At 55.2% G+C, this 19,389-nt stretch overlaps 10 protein-coding genes across 10 annotated transcripts; 6 read left to right on the top strand and 4 right to left on the bottom strand.

Annotated features, from left to right (window-relative positions):
• Positions 1 to 338: 338 nt before the first annotated feature.
• BO95DRAFT_517151 (acylphosphatase) lies at positions 339 to 1,323 on the top strand (the record flags this gene model as incomplete). The annotated part of the gene is made up of 6 exons (XM_025591879.1): positions 339 to 353; positions 460 to 490; positions 586 to 598; positions 679 to 748; positions 838 to 1,013; positions 1,178 to 1,323. 6 exons carry the CDS (start codon positions 339 to 341, stop codon positions 1,206 to 1,208), a joined length of 336 nt encoding a protein of 111 aa, XP_025438960.1. The 3' UTR covers positions 1,209 to 1,323.
• On the top strand, positions 1,170 to 2,287 carry BO95DRAFT_235776 (uncharacterized protein). The gene is made up of 2 exons (XM_025581312.1): positions 1,170 to 2,032; positions 2,088 to 2,287. The coding sequence occupies exon 1, from the start codon at positions 1,425 to 1,427 to the stop codon at positions 2,013 to 2,015; it is 591 nt and encodes a 196-aa protein (XP_025438959.1). The 5' UTR covers positions 1,170 to 1,424; the 3' UTR covers positions 2,016 to 2,032; positions 2,088 to 2,287.
• An 818-nt stretch (positions 2,288 to 3,105) lies between these two features.
• BO95DRAFT_396281 (alternative oxidase) lies at positions 3,106 to 4,666 on the top strand. Its single transcript, XM_025583744.1, has 3 exons — positions 3,106 to 3,496; positions 3,558 to 3,848; positions 3,927 to 4,666. The coding sequence occupies exons 1-3, from the start codon at positions 3,234 to 3,236 to the stop codon at positions 4,435 to 4,437; spliced, it is 1,065 nt and encodes a 354-aa protein (XP_025438958.1). The 5' UTR covers positions 3,106 to 3,233; the 3' UTR covers positions 4,438 to 4,666.
• A 345-nt stretch (positions 4,667 to 5,011) lies between these two features.
• On the top strand, positions 5,012 to 7,141 carry BO95DRAFT_445998 (uncharacterized protein). Its single transcript, XM_025587273.1, has one exon. The coding sequence runs from the start codon at positions 5,484 to 5,486 to the stop codon at positions 7,035 to 7,037; it is 1,554 nt and encodes a 517-aa protein (XP_025438957.1). The 5' UTR covers positions 5,012 to 5,483; the 3' UTR covers positions 7,038 to 7,141.
• Positions 7,142 to 9,420: 2,279 nt separating this feature from the next.
• Positions 9,421 to 13,116, top strand: BO95DRAFT_475867 (KAR9 family protein; the record flags this gene model as incomplete). The annotated part of the gene is made up of 2 exons (XM_025589891.1): positions 9,421 to 10,204; positions 10,241 to 13,116. The coding sequence occupies 2 exons, from the start codon at positions 9,421 to 9,423 to the stop codon at positions 12,862 to 12,864; spliced, it is 3,408 nt and encodes a 1,135-aa protein (XP_025438956.1). The 3' UTR covers positions 12,865 to 13,116.
• On the bottom strand, positions 12,957 to 14,289 carry BO95DRAFT_445994 (GNAT family N-acetyltransferase). The gene is made up of 3 exons (XM_025587272.1): positions 13,688 to 14,289; positions 13,477 to 13,586; positions 12,957 to 13,344 (listed from the first exon to the last, which is right to left on the bottom strand). Exons 1-3 carry the CDS (start codon positions 14,094 to 14,096, stop codon positions 13,177 to 13,179), a joined length of 687 nt encoding a protein of 228 aa, XP_025438955.1. The 5' UTR covers positions 14,097 to 14,289; the 3' UTR covers positions 12,957 to 13,176.
• A 315-nt stretch (positions 14,290 to 14,604) lies between these two features.
• BO95DRAFT_445993 (uncharacterized protein) lies at positions 14,605 to 16,074 on the bottom strand. Its single transcript, XM_025587271.1, has one exon. The coding sequence runs from the start codon at positions 16,050 to 16,052 to the stop codon at positions 14,655 to 14,657; it is 1,398 nt and encodes a 465-aa protein (XP_025438954.1). The 5' UTR covers positions 16,053 to 16,074; the 3' UTR covers positions 14,605 to 14,654.
• Positions 16,075 to 16,305: 231 nt separating this feature from the next.
• Positions 16,306 to 16,952, bottom strand: BO95DRAFT_445992 (succinate dehydrogenase assembly factor 3). Its single transcript, XM_025587270.1, has 3 exons — positions 16,656 to 16,952; positions 16,490 to 16,589; positions 16,306 to 16,432 (listed from the first exon to the last, which is right to left on the bottom strand). The coding sequence occupies exons 1-3, from the start codon at positions 16,881 to 16,883 to the stop codon at positions 16,347 to 16,349; spliced, it is 414 nt and encodes a 137-aa protein (XP_025438953.1). The 5' UTR covers positions 16,884 to 16,952; the 3' UTR covers positions 16,306 to 16,346.
• Positions 16,953 to 17,217: 265 nt separating this feature from the next.
• On the top strand, positions 17,218 to 18,081 carry BO95DRAFT_434910 (S-adenosylmethionine-dependent methyltransferase; the record flags this gene model as incomplete). The annotated part of the gene is made up of 1 exon (XM_025585158.1): positions 17,218 to 18,081. One exon carries the CDS (start codon positions 17,218 to 17,220, stop codon positions 18,079 to 18,081), a length of 864 nt encoding a protein of 287 aa, XP_025438952.1.
• A 108-nt stretch (positions 18,082 to 18,189) lies between these two features.
• BO95DRAFT_445990 (mRNA splicing protein SMD1) lies at positions 18,190 to 19,334 on the bottom strand. The gene is made up of 3 exons (XM_025587269.1): positions 19,197 to 19,334; positions 19,081 to 19,130; positions 18,190 to 18,893 (listed from the first exon to the last, which is right to left on the bottom strand). Exons 1-3 carry the CDS (start codon positions 19,208 to 19,210, stop codon positions 18,592 to 18,594), a joined length of 366 nt encoding a protein of 121 aa, XP_025438951.1. The 5' UTR covers positions 19,211 to 19,334; the 3' UTR covers positions 18,190 to 18,591.
• Positions 19,335 to 19,389: the final 55 nt, after the last annotated feature.

Below are 19,389 nucleotides of genomic sequence, written 5' to 3'. Positions count from 1 at the left end.
TCAGTCAGACTGTATCATACCTTAGTCTTATACACTTCGACACCCATGTAAAGCCTACGTTAATGCAATGAATAGAATGTATTTCCTGAAGGTGCAGAGCATAAAACATTAATGCTGACTGGCTGCTTGCTCCCCCGCCGCAACAGGACCTTTCCAGTCCAGGAAAGCGGTATCAAGGCGGGCCCGCGGCGACATCCGTGGCTGACTAACCACATCGGCGACGCATGATGAAGCTAAGGTACAGACAAGATATAGATTGAAAGACAGACATACAACAACAAGTATTCCTGTTTAACTCATACTACATGCTTGAATGAGAATTTTACTCATCTATCAATATGTCATCGCAGCGAGTATGTCACCCCCCCAATCCACTCTCTTGGAAGACGATCGGACCTCTTATGACCGCACTACGTCATCCAAACTTCATATCTAATCTGCAGTCACTGACATGGATAGATCGCATTCAAAGTATCTGGAACAGTGCAAGGTATGCCTCTATTCAGCACTAGGAATGCCTGCTCTCCTATGACAAGCTACCACATGATATGATCGAGCATAAGCTAATATCCGCGGATTATGCAGGAGTGGGGTTTAGGTACGCCACCACTTCAACTACTAGACCCGGTCCCCCGCACAGTTGAACCGCTAGCTAACCAAACCTCTCTGCACCTACAGAGACTTCACGCAGAAGCGCGCCACCGAGTACGGCTTGAGGGGCTGGGTGAAGAACACGCACTGCGGAAGGGTTCGTACTCCCGGGCATATCCTCCCCTGGGATTGCCTTGACGCCATACTCGTTCGGCCTGCAATATTGCTAACGCTGAGCACTTGTAGGTCGAAGGGGAAGCTCAAGGACCCGCTGAATCAGTGCAGAAGCTGCTCAAGGACCTCAACAATGGACCCCGTCTAGCACATGTTGTCAAACTGGAGCAGAAGGAGGTTGGTGTGAAGGACGGCGAAGAGAAATTCTCATGCTACAAGACGTCGGAGTCGGGGTTTGCGAACATTGAGTAAGTCGGGCTGTGTATAGGGCACGTGCATGCCATGGTAGTCGCGTGTCTGCGCTTGCGTGTACGTGTAGAAGGAAAAACGCACGCGATCGTAATAAATGAGAGAGTAACAGTGCTGGGTGCTGGATAAAAGATAGCATACAATGTGACTAACTTTGTAAAAGCATTGTGCTGCATGGGATGTCCTATTCGTAAGGGCGCCCTTTTCGATTGGTGTTGTCTTGAAGTATAGATAGAGATCATGGAAAAGCAAACTTTGGAAGCTACGTAGCACTCCAACAAAATTAGAACAACAAATTCTCACCTCAATCCGAAGCAGACAAAAGGATCATGACGTCGCAGCCCCGGACACGAAGATAAGGTTATTGCCAACAAGTCCCCCGACTCAATCCCGAGTTATGTTCGGTAGGTATGCCTGACTCACCCAGACTCAGACACGGCATCCCGGCTTCACCCGAGAATGCTGAGCCATCAACCCTCCAAGATTCATCCCCCTATGTCAGCGTCAGCGCAATACGAGAGCGTCCCTGCGCAAATCCTTTCAGTCCGACTCTGTTCAAACAAGATGCTAAATTGGTCTCTGGATACACGATATCGACGTTGATCAAGTTGTATTCAGGTTGTTGTATATGTATAGTAGAAGCCGGTTACTCAACAAACCAATCAGTGGCGAAGAACCTTCACATACTAACAAACCGAACAGTAGTACATGAGCGATCGACTAGGCTACTGTACCAAACCAACGGGATATCCTGGGGTTTCACCGGAACGACAGATAGGATCGCCGATCCTGGGCCGCCAGATCCCATCAAATGCCGTTCGAAACCCGACCAAGAAATTTCCAAACCCCCTCGGCCATATCCCAGCGCCGAGTTGAATTCGCCTTCCGGTGGACGCCGAATTCGTCGAATCCCGCCGCGCCCTTTCACCCTCCCGAGATATCTCATTTCAGGTCATCTGGGGGGGAGGGGGCTGATGCCTGTCTTTTCTCACCGGTCATGAAAGATGCCCCGTCCTGAGTACTGTACCTATTCTTGTGGGCGTATACGAGATTGGTTTTGACTAACAAAGAAGGACTCTTTACGTACCTTCCTAGTGTGAAGGAAAGAGGGGGGTGGCCTGCGTGGTGGCTTTTACTGTGCAGGGAGCGATAGTTAACTACTTCTAGGTTCTTTGTTTGTGCTTCCTTTCTCCTCCCTCCTTAGAGATCATAGTTTGACAGGGTACGGAGTAGTCAGACGGGCAATGCAGGGATGGATCGTCTGTAATGAGTAAGATTCTAGACCCCTATGAACTCTTCCACCATTTCATGGTTCTTTACGGACAGTACATCCACCAGCGGACCCCACCTCTAGTTCTGGTGCAGGGCAAAAGCTGCCAGTGCCACTGACCGGACCGGGATCTGTACGCGCTAGTGATTAGAGTATACTATACCCAAGTGAGTCTATTTCTATTGAGACATTGATTCTAAGCAATCCACACGCAGAATAAAAATACGCTTTTGCAGAGTACATAGCAATAATGAGCGCGGAAACCTTGCAGAGATATATTCCGTCAACTTCAACGAGAAGTGGCCTGATCCAGAGACAAGTATACTAAAGTATCGTTCGTATAACCAGCAACAGGGAATGATTCCTGTAGGATGCGAAGAACATCCACTGCACCTGGCATGGCATACCTTTTGAGGCTCCCAGATGAGATCATATCGCATAACTTACCTACTACAACAGCATAGTCCAACCCGACCCAGTGGCTGAGCAAGTTTGAGAGCATTACTAAACTGCGCAAAGGATGTGGTTCTCTTTTTTCTTTGCTTTGTCCGCGTGACTTTTCGCAGGGCGGCCCCTCCGTCGCCGTCCCGCTGCGTACAATTCCGGGGCGCCACTCCGATTTCTGCCGAGAACAGATTCGGTCAGTCCCCCAGGTAAGGTACTGGACCTGAACCGCCGGGTTGGGGGGAGTCATACTTGGTACTCAGTAGGTTCAGGTACAAGTGAATTTTTCTTTCTGTGTATTTGAGTTTTTCAAGATGTTATATAAATAGGTACCGGTCAAGGGGGGTTGTGGCATTCTCAGTACATAATCAAATCAGAATCACTTTGATTTACAGACTTCTCTATCACGCACTTTAAAGCACTCACTCGAAGGCTTTCTCATACAACAAATACAACAGCACTCCAAACATCAACGCTACATACAAATCACTGATCGCATACGACGATGAATTCCATGGCAGCCACGGCGCCCCTTAGGGTGGCCATCCCGAAGGCAAGCCTTCGCTTCACCATGCGAAGCAACCCGAGTGTCATCATCATGACCGGGCTCCGGTGTGGCAGCTCGACCCTGGGCAACAACTATCACCAGCCCACGTACAACAAGCGGTTCATCTCGACGACACAGAAGCAGGATAAGATCAAGGAGTTCTTCCCGCCACCGAAGGCTCCCCATGTCAAAGAAGTGGAGACCGCCTGGGTCCATCCGGTGTACGTTCCGTTCGATCGTTCGTCTTGCGAATTGGCGCTAGGATGCTGATTTTTGCCACAGTTACTCGGAAGAGCAGATGAACCAAGTCACGGTTGCGCATCGCGACGCGAAAGATTGGGCCGATTGGATCGCACTCGGTACCGTGCGGGTGCTGCGATGGGGCATGGACTTCGTGACGGGTTACCGCCACCCTCCTGCGGGCAAGGAACACGAGGCCAGATTCCAGATGACCGAGCAAGCGTGGTTGAGACGGTTTGTCTTCCTGGAAAGTGTGGCTGGTGTGCCCGGTATGGTGGGCGGCATGTTACGACACCTGCGAAGCCTGCGGCGCATGAAGAGAGACAATGGATGGTAGGTTCTCCGCCGTTGCTTCCCGCCTGCAAACCATAGATGTATCAAGAACACCAACTAACCACTCTTCTGCAATAGGATCGAAACCCTTTTGGAGGAAGCATACAACGAGCGGATGCATCTCCTGACCTTCCTCAAGCTCGCGGAACCGGGCTGGTTCATGCGACTCATGGTGCTCGGCGCCCAGGGAGTCTTCTTCAACGGCTTCTTCCTGTCCTACCTCATGTCGCCGCGCATCTGCCACCGATTCGTGGGGTATCTCGAGGAGGAGGCCGTGATCACGTACACCCGCGCGATCCAAGACATCGAGCACGGCAAGCTACCCCACTGGGAGAAATTGGAGGCGCCCGAGATCGCGGTGCAGTACTGGAAGATGCCGGAAGGACAGCGGACGATGCGGGACCTGTTGCTCTATGTGCGCGCCGACGAGGCCAAGCACCGGGAGGTGAACCACACCCTAGGCAACCTCGACCACGCGACAGACCCGAACCCGTACGCAGCCAAGTACAAGGATCCATCCAAGCCCCATCCGAACAAGGGCATTGACAATCTCAAGGCCACTGGTTGGGAGCGGGAGGAAGTGATCTAAAAGGAACATCTGGTGTCACGCCGGCTGGACCGGGGCAGTTGTCACCACGGGCTAACTAATCATTCCCTGGAGGAATTTTTGTTTCATGTATAGATGGGTGGACGGTGCTGGTTGCTCTCTGCCGTGGGGGGAAGTTGGTTTTCGATAAGCAGCGGGCCAATGGGCACTGTACTATTATGTTGTAAATAATGGCATCTCTCCTCAAATTTCAATAGACGAATTGACTGTGAATCATGTTGCTTCTGACCGAACGGGCTCAACCGAGGCTTGTGCGTGGAAGTGACGTGCAGGGTGCAGCTGAGCAGAGAAGAATCGACTGAGTAAGAGTAGAGTAAGCCGTAAGGGGGTTCGCGTCAAAAGGACTCAAAAGTCTGGATGCGGGGCTTTTCAGGCACGGGGGACGCTAGACCTGAAAAGGCAAAGTGGCAGTTACTCAACCACAGAACCAATTCAACAGGAGACAGAGAGGCTTGAATCCAGTGCAATATCCACACGGCGCATGTTCGATGAGCATCAGCCATCGATCATGGGGTAGTAGCCTTGGAGGGCACCAGCCATTCCGGCAATCCGGCTCTAAATGACCTCAGGGGCTCGCTTGTCCACACGGTCACCCGAAAAGACGGATGCACAAGAAAGAAATGACACTTCTATTAATACCGGTGGTGCATTATCAATGCAGACGTGTGTGATAATCACCCTGGGCTATCGACCCGCTTCCCCTTTTAGTGGGAAAAAAACGCCCCCCCTTTCGAACTTCCCAAATTCAATCTTGCCCCGATGATCGGTTGACCATCTCTAATTAATCACTCAACTCTCGCGTCTCAAACCTACGCCTTGTCCCTATTCTCGATCCTTTCGCGTCATTTCCATAATTCCCCATCACCCGACGTACACCTGTCCTTTGCTCTCTAGTGTGAGAGGTATAACTCGCCTCATACCGGATCTGTGTCCTCTCGAACGCGCCGCCGTGCCCCCAATACGATCTATCTTTTGCAGACCTGCGACCGTCACCAGTGAACGAGCCAACAAGGATAACGTGCGCAGCCATGGATGACTCTATCGACCCCGAATCCATCACCTCCCCTGCCCGCGCCGGTTCTCCCTCTCCATCGGTTCCAGCAACGCCGGCCATCTCTTCCTGTCCATCGCCAGACCGGACCTTTTCGTCTCTCTCCTCGCTCTCGGCCTCGTCTGCTACCTCTGCCGATGCCAGGTCGTCGATTTCGACCGCCTCCAAGCGACGGGGCTACATCCGCACCCAAGGAGCCGAATTCGCAGATTCAGCCAAGAACCGAGAGAGTGTGATGAGCCTGGGTAGCATCGCGCATCTGCAATACTACTTTGCGCGGACAGGCTTGCTGGATGGGAAGGGCGGTCAGGCCCGTGCATACAAGAAAAAGAAGAAGGATCCAGAAGAGCTTCCCAGGCTGCTGCTGACCCCCAATGCCCGGTTCATCGAGGAGTTGACGGTGAGCCCTACGGAGGAAGAAAGCATCGATCCCCGCGATTCCGGCTTTGAGGACGATGGGTCCGAGATGGATGAGGACGTCGAGGTGATGCTTCCACCCACCGTGAGCACGTACAGTATCAAGACGCACCACATCCCGTCCCCACCGAAACTAAAGGCGCTGCGGAAAGACCTGATGGAGGCGATGGAGAAGGCCGACCGCGCGATCAATTCCCTCGACACCCAGAAGGATCCACCGGCGGAAATGATTCCGCCCCGCATCAGTTTCTCATCCAACGAACCCGGCGACAGCGAAGATGACTCAACACCACAGCCTCCTCCGGAGGCAGTACCTCAGACATGGCAGGAGATCCAGGGCATGCGTGTCCTGGATGCTGTCACCTTAGCCATTCGGGCTGCGAAGATCTACTACACCGCACATGAGCGTCCTGAGCGACTGGCATCAATCAAGGACAAGCGGGAGATCCGAAAGGAGCTCTTCAGTGTGCTCGAGGTGATGAAGCGATGGGCCGCTCGGAACTTTGCCGACGGGCTTCGCGAGGACGAGCGTACCGCCATTATAGGCTGGATGGGAAACGTACGTGACATGCTGGCGCGGGAAGCTCAGCTGGAATCATTCGAAGCCAAAGAGCGAGCTGCATGGATCTGGACGGAAGGGGAATGGACAGGCAAGGAGCGGGACCGGGAGACGTTGTTCCTGCGTAGCCTGATCGGCGCCGACGCGCAGCTGCCCGCATGGACCGCTCCGGAGGATAACTCACCGCCGCCTGCCATGCTGGAGCGTCTGCGTGACGGCCGAGACCTGGTGCGGGCCCATAATTTCGCGATCAAAAATTCCAAGCGGCCGGTCTTCGACATCAAGACGTACCATCAGGATGTCGGGAAGCCATATCGCATGGCAGAGAACCTGCGATTCTGGATCAAGGCGGCTGAGCTACGATGGGAAACTAAGCTGGAGATCGACGTGATGGGGGTGGTACAGGGCAATAGCGACGAGGCTTGGAAGCAGTTCGACACCGCTCTGCTGTCCTGGTGTAGGGTAGTCCGCGAAGAGCTGGTGCGGGATTGGCGGGAGCGGCGAGCTTCGGCTGCCAGCCTTCCTAGTGACGACCTGGTGATCCGTCCTTTGTGATAGGAGGTGCTCGGTCGTCAATTGTGATCGATCTTGGTCACGAATAGGAAGAGAGGGGGCTTGTTTTTTTGGGGGGAAAGGGGAGAAGGGGAAGCCGGAGAAAGAGGAGGGGAATTGGGAAGGGGAAGACCGACGGGATGGTCGGTGGGTTCGTTCTTGCGCTTATTTTGCTGTCCGCTCTGGCCACATTGATACCCCTTGCTTGTCTGAGCTCAGTCAGGTTGGAAATATTTGTGTTTTACATTTCACCCCTCTGTCGCGATATGCTTGATCTTGCTTGTATCTCGGACGGGAGACACTCCCCTTCATTGTAACTATACGACTTTTGGCGCGGGAATACGGGCTACACTCCGTCTCTCAGGCGAACGTCGGACAGGTCGCCGACATCGCTGTGCTGAAGGGGGTGCCCAATCCGGTTTCAGATTATACTTTCTTGTATCATTCTCAATATACATAATATTTGCTCACGAAGATTCAAACCACGCTCACATCGATTGACAATTTGGCTGCCCTCGGGGCTAAGCTAGTCTAGTGGTTGGAGGTTGGAGTAAGATCCGGTGAAGGGCTGGGTCGCGCGGGCTTTGTTCCATGGATGCCGAAGGATTTACTTTGTGTTTATTGGGACACACAAAGTGGAAGCTGCCGAGCTCAATGAAGTCTAGGATTACAAAGGTCGTGAACAATATAATGGGCATAATTGAACAGTGCAGATCGAAGATATCAGTCTATGGGCAAAGAATCACCAACAAAGTAAAAGCTGCTAGAGAACAAAGAGCCAAACAAAGCACTACTCTTAATTGACCTGGACACATCTCCTCCGCAATCTATTAATTGACCGCGAACAGCCTGGTTCTCACGTCGGTTTCCGATCAACACACACTACCCTTCTAGCCTTCCAGCAAGATCCTGCTAATAGCCAAAGAAGAAAGATGGCCATCTTTTAGGTGACCTGAACAACGAGACAATCATGCGAAACCAAGATAGCTCTGAAGTCCGTTACGGGCGCTTTAGAATCTCTGAATATATTGTGCCTGCAGACATGATGCAGCAGCAGCAGCAGCCCTCTTCAGAGGACGATGCGCCTTCTCCTTCACCACAGGATGGGGCCATGACTCTGAAGTCGTGGGTCGTTGACCCGAGTCAGATACCTGTCGACGTCGACGAGGATGAGGATAACACAGCTGAGGACGGGTACAAGTATTTTGAAGCGTGGCTGTCTGTGGTCCCGCGGAATGACTATGATGCGAAGGAGCTTGAGTGGTGCTCGAGCCATGAACCCAGGGAGGATGAAGCTACAAGATTGGGAAGGCCGCTCGTTAGCTCGGTATCCCAAGGGGACGGGCCAGACGGTTATTCACCCTTGTTGGCCTTGGGGTCGTGTAGACTGTGTGGTAAGGATCATGAGCCCTATCCTGGCGATGTTTCTCAGGCAGCTCAGGCTGCGACTGACGACTAAATTAGTTCTTTGGCGGAAGCTTGTGAACACTCTGTCAAAACAGGTAGGCGTGTTGTAGTTCCCAGTCGAAAGGCAGAGGATTGAATATACTTTATTCATTCCTTCTGCTTTCCATTTCAATACTATCTTCAATACAATGGTTTCATAATAAGTTGAAGCACGTTCAGATATTAAATCCCAAGTACCAAGCAGTATAACTAACTACATAAGCGTAGTAGTGACTACGTAGACCGAAAGTAAAGAAGAAAGAAAGGATGCTGATAATCGGCCCTTTGGGGCGGAGGATCAGCCCGGGGCCTGGTCGGGCACAACAATGAAGCCTGAGGCCAGCCGCAGCCGCCGTGTAGGGACAGCATGTCTTCTGTTTCATTCTCCCCCTACACCCTTACAATCAGTACATTCACCGTCACCCTCTTTTTTATTCTGAACCTTTCATACAATCTTCATTGATACTGCTGCTGCCCAAATCAATTCCATATCCACTCAGTACAATGTCACCGGGACGTTGCGGACTGGTTTCTGTTGAGCGCGTTGACAAGTCGAGGATCTCTATTTGGGCCCGACGCATTTAAACCTAGGCTTGTGCTGAAACCGGATAAGGGGGAGGGATACCTAGTAGCTACCTGGGTAGCCCGCATACCTAACGCCTCCTAACGCCTACTAACGTTACTTACTCCTAGTCCACCCGCCGCGTTGGCGCATCCTGAGCCCATCAACCACATTCCTGAACCCACCCTTCATCATTGCTCTACTGCACGACTGCGTTAGTGCGTTAGTCACTCAGTCCTTCACACCCACACATCCTTTCGCAAGTTACCCACACAACCTCAATTACCCATACCCATACATACGTACCCTTTCTTACCTTTTCCTAAATCAAATCAAAACAACATCCGACCGCAGTCGCCTCGTGGATTTTCCCCATCCATGCGTGCCATGTTCACCGGGTCGACTGCAACCACTGCAACCGCAACCACTGCGACCGCCGACCCCCCGGATTCCGGGCTCAACACAACATCCACCACCACCACCACCACCACCTCGTCGCCGTCACAGCAGCTCTTCTCACCTCCTCCTCCTCCTCCTCCTGCTGTCTCCATCTCCGCTGCAGATGAGTCCTTCACGCGACGAATCAGATCCAAATCCTCTCTGCGCAGTCTCCGCAGCCTGGGAAGCAACAGTACGACGTACGACGACGACCCTGACGACACTCCCGACGCCAACAACAACCTCGAGAAGACGCTCATTCGCCCATCCATCCTCCGTCGATTATCCCCCGGCCTTGCCGCCCGCGTCAAGCTTCTCGACGGCAGCAACAGCAGCAGTAAGAACAACAGCCCGTCTCGAGTGGGCGCTGTGGGCCGCATCCCCGAGGAACACATAAAGGAGTTGGACAGCTTGCACCAGGACTTATCGATAAGGATTCAAAAAAAGGGTCGCACGTGGAATGGTCTGCACCGGGCCCACAAGGAAAGGAAACAACAACAACAGTCCCTTTCACAGCAGCAGCAGCAGCAGCAGGAGCAACAATCGTGCGATTTAAACCACTTGGAGGTCCCCGACCCAGTGCTCCTGGAAAAGCTACTAGCGGATGAGCTCTACGCAGACGAAGCTTGGGAACCTTCGGAGCAAGTCTCAGAACAGCACGTGCTTACTTCAGTTCTACAACCCGACTTGCATTCGCTGTTGATCGCTTCGGTTCCAGAAGAGCGTTCTCAGAAAGGGGACTCTTTGAAAGAGTGTGGAGCGGAAGTAAGGGCAGAGACGGAGGCAGAAGCGGAAGCAAAAGCAGAAGCAGAAGCAGCAGCGGTGCCGGAAGCCGAAGTCGCAGCTAAAGCAAAAGAAGAAGAAGAAGAAGAAGAAGAAGAAGAAGAAGACGAACTGCAGCAGGACAAGGGAGCGATCGAAGAGCCACTACTCGACATGGCTACTCTTGAACGATCTCGTCTGCCACTCCGCCCCGGATCAACGAATGGAATGCCGTCCACGAACCCGACCGACTTTGAAAAGTATCTCAAGAGCACCAGCGACAATGAATCCGCTCCCCCTCCCCCGCCGCCGAAAGATTCTCCCCGCCCCCTCTCAATCTCATCCGCGAATTCGCAATCCTACTTCAACCCGCTCGGGCTACAACGCTCAGAATCCATATACTCGTTCTCAAGGGCCTCCTTTAGCAATCAGCTTTCGCAACTCACGTCCATCTCCCTTCCCCAACCATCCTTACTCGAGGCTGGTATCGCGTCCATTCCAACCGCCGCCGCAGCCGTAAGGGCCCTCACGGGAGCCGCGGACCAGATTCAAATTTGGATCAAAAAGGCCTCCGGTGTTTTGAGCGGGCTGGATGCCGAGGACGACGTCGAATGGGCAGCTGCCGGCGGAAGAGAAGGGCTGGACGGGGTCGATGGAGCCATCACCCGATTTGAGAGTCTGATCAACGTTTACGTCAAGGCTATTGAGGACGTGCAGATGCGCGACGATATCGAGAACGTCTCCACTGATCAATTGAACTTGATTGTTGTACAGATGGACGGGATCATCCATAGCTGGTCGCAGATCAAGGATCGGCTGAAAGGAGTCAAAGAACAAGTGGAGCTGGCGATGGAATGGGAGGAACTATGGAGCAATGTCTTGGGCGATGTTGGAGTGGAGGTGGAAAATCTCGGCCGGCTCATCTTCGAGATGGAAGAGAAGCGACACTGGACCATGGCGGGTGAACAGGATTCCAGTGCTACGGGACTCGACATCAATGAGCTGGAGACCATCGTCGAGGAAACGCCAGCAGGTGGCCGCATGTCGACCAGCAAGCGGTTCAGTCTGGAGCCTCTGTTCGCGGCACCGACTCTGGATATGCCTATCATCCAAACGCCGCATGACGACTCCAACCACTCCAACTTGATCGCCTTGTTTGCGAGGATCCAACCGCTCCGTGCATCGCTCGACTTCCTCCCCATGCGGCTGTCCATGTTCCAGTCGCGGGCGGTGCGGATATTCCCCAGCGCCTGCCAGGAGCTCGAAGATCGACGCAGTCAGCTTGAGAAGGCCTACAAAGGGCTGGAAGCTGATGCAGAAGCCTTGCGGGACGAGCTCAGCGAGGACCGGTGGATTCTCGTATTCCGCAATGCGGGCAATCAAGCGCAGAAGATGTTCGAATCGGTTGAGAGGAGCATTGGGAAGCTTCAGGAAGCCATCGAGACCAGCGCTCAGGTGCACAACCCGGCCCAGTTCACGAAACGGGTCGAAAGCTACGACGCCAAGAAACAGCATTACGTTGCTGCGATTGAGCGGGTGGTGTCGATCATCCAGAAGGGTGTGAATGACCGTCTTACGGTCAACGGAGAGACTCTACGACTGTTGTCAGACATGACATCGCGGGTCGATGCTCTGAAGGCCAGCATCCGGGTAATGGATGCATCCTTGGAGGATATCAGCTTCACACGGTCTCAACACCTGCGCGACTCGATCTCGAGTATCCTCACCATGGATAGCCCACTGACCGGAAGTGTCCCTGAGACTCCCGGCAGCTCCCCAGCTTCATCGGTCATCATGACTCCGGCGAATGCATTGAAGCGATCTACCACGCCGGTCAACAATTCCAGCCGTCGTGGTAGCTCTGTCAGTTCGGTGGCACGCACGACCATGTCGAAGGTGCGACGATATTCTGGGTTGCCGCAAGTCACATCCACCTTAACAGCAAAAAAATCAGCGATCCCCAAGGCGTCACTCGGGGTGACCTCGCCTACGAAGCACGTGGCCGCTACGCCGACGCCGGCGGCGCGCAAACCGGTACCACGTACCCCAGCTCTGCCGCCAGCGTTGGCCAATAGGCCGCGGTGGACCACCAGCACCAACACCAGCGACTTGGACAAATACAAGTCTAATTCCCTCCATACACCGTTCCGCAAATCGTCCGCCCAGGGTCGCACGTCGCGCCCTTCCTCTACACTCCCCATGACTCCGTACCGCCGCGATATGTCGGTGTCACCGGCTCCGATGAGCGCGCGGTCGGTCAGTCGGGTGTCCAGCCGTCTGGCGTCGCGCAGCCCGTCGCGAGTGGCGTCTCCCACCCCGAACCGATCCCTTCTGGATCCTCCCCCTTACAGCAAACTGCGCCGACCCGATGGGTTGGCCACGGCGCCGCGCAGCCGACAGAGCTTCGCGGGGCTTTCCTTCAGCCGCAGTGTTTCGCAAGATCACAGCCGCGCACTGACGAGCCCGACCAAAGCGCCTCCGACGCCACGGCCGGAAACGTCGCTCGGACATGCGAGCAACCGTCGCATCAGCTTGATTCCATTGCCCAAAGGCCGGACCGGCAAGGACAATGCGCCTAGCACGCGCAGCAAGCTGGGTGAGCGACCTCCCTGGCGGGGCTAGTCGCGTCACATCTTCCGGGTAATTGTTTTTTTATAATCGTTGTCATGTAATTCAACTGGAGCATTGCGATTGGGGGTTTTGTATGGTGATATAGCCGATTTTGCGTGTCTTTGCAGATTGATATCCCCCTCAAGCATTTTTTTCAGCGGTGTATGTATGGGATTGATCATTTCTGGCGGTGTGGGTTTAGGCAAGTAATCATCGATATCTATCTTATCTATCACAGGCCAAGTGGAACAAGGATATTTACATGTTGCTTCCCGTGTTGCCCAGTGGGGTTGGGGTATATGTGCAGCGAGTCGGAGAAGTGCTTTAGACCAGATCCCGGCCAATGATCAACGCATCGACCAATTCCGCGCTGTTAGCCAGGCGCGCGGCGCGGGGCACGCGGCCGATGACCTGGAAGCCCAGCTTCTCCCAGATCTTGATGGAGGCGGTGTTGTTGGCGAAGACGAGGTTGAAGACGGAGTATTTGTAGCCCTGTCGGCGTCGTCGTCGTCGTTAGCATCGTCAGTCTCGGTCTGCCCCGCCAGCCGCACCCTCCACCTCACCCTCACCACCCCTGAAGCAAGCAAAGCAAAAGAGAGGAAAGAAGGAAGGAAGGAAACATACCAACACCGGCGCAACCTCCAAATAAGTCCGGCCCATCACCATGCCCACGCCGCGCCCTCGAGCCGCCGGAGTCGTAAAGAACCCAGCGTTGCAGACATGCGAGCACCGACCTGTCCAGCCAGTGTCAGTATCACCACGTCAACATCAGCTTCAGCTTCAGCTTCCCCTTCCCGGAAACCATAATACAGGGCGAAAAAAACCATGTACATACCCGGATAATTCGGCTTCACGTAAAATGTCCCCAAGCACACGCGCTCCCAATCCCGGCCCTCCACCAGGCCCAGGCCCCGCCCTTCCCCGTCGCCTTGACTGTCGGCATCATCATCAACCAACGCAATCACCGCAAACGTCCCAAACCAGTAATTCCGGTACTGCTCCAGCGTCATCGGCTCCTCCATCGGGTACGTGCTGCCGCGGACGATCTCGGCGCTGAACTCGCGGTGCAGGTACGCTATTAGCGAATCGGGGAGGGTGGACGGCCCCCCCGCGATGGGGTACAGGGTGACCCGCGTGGTGCTGTCTTTGAGGACGGCCTTTTTGGGGGTTAGGGTGGGTGCGGCGGTTTGCGCGGCCGTCGGCGCGGGGAGGGTGGTGAGGGGGTCTTCGAGGAGGGCGGGCATTTTTTTCTTTTTTCTTTTGGGTGCTTTGCTTGTGGGGATTGGTTTGGGGGGAAGGACTGGATTGAGGATGAGGATGAGGATGAGGATGAGGATGAGGATGAGGATGGGGATGGGGAGGGGGAGGTATATAGTTGGTTAAGTGCTCGGTTGAGGGGAGGGTAAGTTATAGGACATGGAGTAAAAAAGAAAGGCCGGTGTCAATCGGAGGGCGCGGCGTATGCGCGGGGAAGGGGAAGCGGAATTTATTTTTCGGGGGCAAGCGGGCAGCGGGCAGCGGGCAGGTTCCCCGATAAGCGGGAGGCGATAAGATAAGTTACTGGGTAGGGATCGAGGGGAAATTTCAGTTTGTGGTTCACACCCGGGTTGCTACTAAACGGTTGGACTAAACTGGTGGGTTGATTGATGGTCCACGGTGGGGCTGGGCTGGGCTGGGCTGGGCTGGGTCGGCGCGGGATGCCGAGGATCTATCTTGACTGTCGATGAGAATGGTACTCGTAGAATGTAGAATGTAGATTGTAGATTGTAAATTGTAGATGGTAGATGGTAGATGGTAGAACATCACTCAAGATCCTGCCATTGAACTATCTCGAGTCCTTCATCAGAATCTTCATCTTCGTCTGGTTCTTCGAGCTGTGGTGGTGGTGGGGTTTGTTCAGGTGTGGAAACTGTCTCTGGCTCTAGTAGTGCTGTGGTTAGGATTGTTGTTTCTTCCGTTTGCTGCTCGGTCTGCTTGCGCTTCTTGCTCTTGCTCTTGCTCTTCTTTTTACCCTTCTTCTTACCCTTCTTCTTCCCTCGCTTGCTCTTCGCCGTCTCGCTCGTCTGCGGAGCCTCCCCAAGATCCCCCCCAGCCTTGCCCTCAGCCCACGTCCGCAACAGCTCCGGATTCCGCAAACACCATACCACCACCTCCCTGGCGGCCACACACTCTTCCCACCCGTCGCACGTGTCCATCTTCCTCTGCTTGCCTTTCTTGCTGGTAGCAGCAGCAGCAGCAGCAGCAGCTTGCTCCTCCTCCTGCCTCCCACCCCACCCCAACACCTCCCCACACAGCTCCCCCAACCCCCACACCCTCCGTATCGGCACCGTCGACCTTTCCAGAAAAACCGCCTCCGCCGTCAGGATCCCCGCATCCACCACCCGCTCGTGCACCATCCTGAGCAGCTGCAGCCCGCGCTGCAGCCCATAGCCCACGAGGACCGTGTCCGCGTCGACGACCTCCCACAGTGCCGTTCGCGCTGCATCGGCGTCGGCCACGGTGGCACGGATGCTCTTGTCGGTGCATCTGCTTTGCACCCCCTCGGCTGCCGGACCAACAGCCAGGTGCAGGAGCGCTTCACTACTCAAAAAGTCTGTGGCGGCTAGATGGGTCAAACCCGTTGCCTGTGGGTCGGTCTCGCAGGCCAGAACGATGGCTCTGCGTTTGGGCTGCGTGGGATTTGCCGGGGGGGTGGGCTGGTAGTCCCTCCCGGGGGTCTGTGATGCTGTGGGGTAGTTCTGGGCTTGCAGGCGGGCTCGGGGGTGGCATCGGGAGAGCAGGTATTTGTATAGCAGGTCTTGTTCGAGGGGGTGGAGGGTGGAGGGCTGGTGTGTAGTCTCGGGGAGTTTCAGGGAAGGTGTTGGGGTTGGTGGTGGGTTTGCTTGTTGCTTGGAAATGGTGGCAGTGGACTGCTGCTGCGGAGTGGGTTTCGGTCTAGGGCTGGTGGTAGTTGTAGTTGTAGTTGTGGCTTGAGGTTTTGCGAGGGCAGCAGCTGCCTTTCGTTGATGGACTTGTTGGTGTTGCTGCACGGCGTGCTTATCGCAGAACTCTTTGGAGCATAGCGGGCACGCGACAGGATGATGGGCCCGGGCTTGCTGGTGGTTGCTCAGCGCCTCGGCCGTCTTGAAGCTCTTCTTCTTGCAGCAGACGCATTTGAATCTGGGTGGGGAGGTTGCTGCTGGTGGTGGTTTGGTTGTCATTGTGAGTCCAACTCGGTTAGAGTCTGGTACGAAATGCGGAGGATGAAAGGGCTGCGAGGCTCTCGCTCTTTAATTGACTACCCCGCAGCTTGCTTACACATGCTATACTTTATAACTGCCTACCGAGTACTTACGATCAGGCAGCCTCACAGATACAGCCTGCAAGGATCATCCATTATCCTTCCAGGCTCCATTCTTCGTTTTGGTTAGTCTATATACAGTATCTCTCACAATCTTACAATCCTATTCATCCCCAGACATTCCCACACTGTGGCGCATCGAACGCAACCGCGACTATGCCTTGCCATCCCCGCTCTCGCCCTCGCCCTCCTCATTCTTGATGGCCTGCATCAACTCGTACAACTGGCCAATCTGCTGGTCTTCTCGGATTAGCCTGCATCACTAGAACCCCTCTGGCAGAAGAGACAAGAACCCACCACTCATCTTATCCAACTTGCCCTTATCGAGCTTCTCCCCGATCCAGGCATCGCCCTCCAGCTTCTGCGCGTATAATTGCCACTCCGTGAGGAAGCCGATCTAAAAGAAAATGCGTTAGCTTCGGGGCAGCTCCCCCACCACACAACAATGAATGGGACGACATACGATATGCAACGGGTTCTCCACGTTGCGATGCGCGCGGAACTCGCTCTGGACGTACGAGTCGCCCAGCAGGCGCATCTGGGGGTCGAGCTTCTTGCGGTGCACGCGGAGAATGCGGCGGTAGAGGGGGATGGGCGGGAGGAGGGCGAGGGCCTCGGTGAGGCTGGACTTGGAGCCGATGGAGGCCGGGGTCGCCAGGAGGCGGGCTGTGGGGTGGAAAGGCAGGCGCATTGTGACTGATGAAGATTCTCAACCGACTTGATGATGGACTCGAAGCAACTGCCAGGGCAGGCAGGGCAGCCTCCGGACGAGACCGAACGGATCGTTTACGGTCGGTACTGCCGCGGTAAATCCCAAGGCGGGGAGAGGTCTCGACCAATCGCATGGCGATGATTTCTCCGGCTCTCCCTCCGCAGCGCCGCGTTCCAAATTGATATCGACTTCGGTCTTTATCGGATCAGCCAGACATTCTTCAGGCTGAACTTCACCATTACTACAACAATTGCACAACACAACCCATCTCAACCCCCTCCTCCTCAGGCCCTACCCACCGGGCTCCCCCACAATGCTCCCCACCCCTTGCACCGCGCACGTCCCCTTCGACACGATCTACGAACCCGCCGAAGACAGCTACCTCTTCCTGGACACGCTCTCCTCCGCCTCCGAAACCGCCTGGCTGACCCAACATTTCCCGGCCACCACCCCCAGCCCAACCATCCTCGAAGTCGGGTCCGGCTCCGGCGTCGTCCTCGCGTTCTTGGCGGCCAACAGCCCGACGATCCTCGGCCGCGCCGACGTGCTCTCGCTGGCCACGGACCTCAACCGCACCGCCTGCCTCGCGACCCGCGAGACGGTCGTCAAGGCCATTGCCGCGCAGCAGAACACAGACCCAACCACAAGCCCCTCCACCACAGACACAAACCGCGCCGCCGCCGCCGCCGCCGCCCAAGAGAACCCCTCCGCCGTGAAATCCACCCACCTCTCCACCCTGCAATCCAACCTCGCCTCCAGTTTCAAGGCCGGCAGCATCGACATCCTCCTCTTCAACCCACCCTATGTCCCCACCGACGCCGTTCCGCGCGCCCCGACGGCCACGGACTTTGTGCCCGCCGGATCGCGCAGCGAGCAGTTCGAGCGCGAATCCTACCTCCTCTCCCTCACGTATGCCGGCGGCAAGGACGGGATGGAGATCACGGAGCGGCTGCTGGCGGATCTGCCGCGGGTGCTGAGCCCGCGCGGGGTGGGGTATGTGTTGCTGTGCGCGCAGAACCGGCCGCGCGAGGTGGCGGAGCGGATTCGGGGGTGGAGGGAGGGGGTGGATGGGGCGACGGGGTGGTGCGCGGAGATTGCTGGGTTCAGCGGGGTGAAGGCGGGGTGGGAGAAGTTGGTGATTCTGCGGGTTTGGCGGGAATGCATCAGAGAAGAATGATTTCTGGGGGAGGGTGGACTGTGTATGTATATATATGGGGTTGGGGTTGGGGTTGGGGTTGGGGCTTGGGGATTGGCTTAGATAATGATTTATGATTACTCAGGGATACTGGCATGGTTTATTCGATAGAGGGATTCAGCTCTGCTCTGCTCTTGACATTGACTCTTAATCTATCTTAGGGGTTGCATTAGTTTCCCTCTCGAACTACAACTACAACTACAACCACACAACCGGATACACTGCCCAACAAGCAAGAAACGAGATAAATCACGAAAAAATAAAAACGAACTCCATATTTTCCCATGACGATGAAGATGATGACTTTCAAGATAGAGAGAAAAAAAATGACAGCAAAATGAACGCAATAGATGACCCCCTCCCTCCACCCACAGCAAGTAGGGTAGGTATCCCCATCCCTCGCGATCCTTCCACCACCGCATCCAGTAAGAAGACCCATTCACCGTCCTAACATCACACCCAAGTTCATAAAGACACAGGGGAGGAGAAAATCTAGAACCCCCGGCCCCGGCCCCTGCCACGCCCGCGTCCCCTCCCGCGGGGCCCACCTCTTCCCCCGCGACCCCCACGGTCCGCCTCCTTGCGCGCCTTGTTCTTGGGCTTGGGCGTGTCGTCGATCAGCAGCGTGTCGAGCGGCAGGCTGTCCGGCAGGATGTAGTAGCGGATGGTGGAGCCGCGGATGTTGATGGTGTCGAGGCCGATGGGGTCGCGGCCCTTGGGGGTCATCTTGACGGTGCGGAGGCTGGTGTTCATCTGCGGGGAGACAGAGGTGATGGTGCCGTGGAGGATGGTTCCTTTTTCACGCCCCCGGGGAGTTGGTGTTAGCTTTGCTCTTTTGGGGTGGGGGGTTGAGCTTGAACTTGAGGGGGGGGGGGTTGGCGACTGGGCTTGAGGTTTGTGGATTTGGGTGTGGATGCTGCGCATGTAGTGTACTGCATGCAACCACGCCGCGGAGCAAGATGCTAGACAGCGAAGACTCACCATTCTTCAGCTCGATCGTCACCGTCTCATTGGCGCATTTCATCAGGAACCTGGACCGGAACCGGGGGCGGTTAGTTGTTTCTTCCTTTCTCTGGATAGGGTGGTGGGCGGCCTACCGGACGAGCTTCATCTTGGCAGTTGGGTTAAAAGCACAGACTCAAATTCAAGAACGCGAAACTGAGAAAGAAGAAACCTGCTGCTGGTCAATCCTTCCTTCGACCTCTCGAACGTTTCGCGTGGGTTGGCTGCGGTGATGTCGAGATCGCGGCGGCGCTCAGAGGCTGAGCTTGCTTGACCGCCTTGTCACGT

This window comes from Aspergillus brunneoviolaceus (assembly GCF_003184695.1).
Source record: "Aspergillus brunneoviolaceus CBS 621.78 unplaced genomic scaffold BO95scaffold_65, whole genome shotgun sequence".
Classification (NCBI taxonomy): Eukaryota; Fungi; Ascomycota; class Eurotiomycetes; order Eurotiales; family Aspergillaceae; genus Aspergillus; species Aspergillus brunneoviolaceus.
Note: the sequence above shows the minus strand (reverse complement) of the source record. Positions and strands in the feature narration are given on the sequence as shown.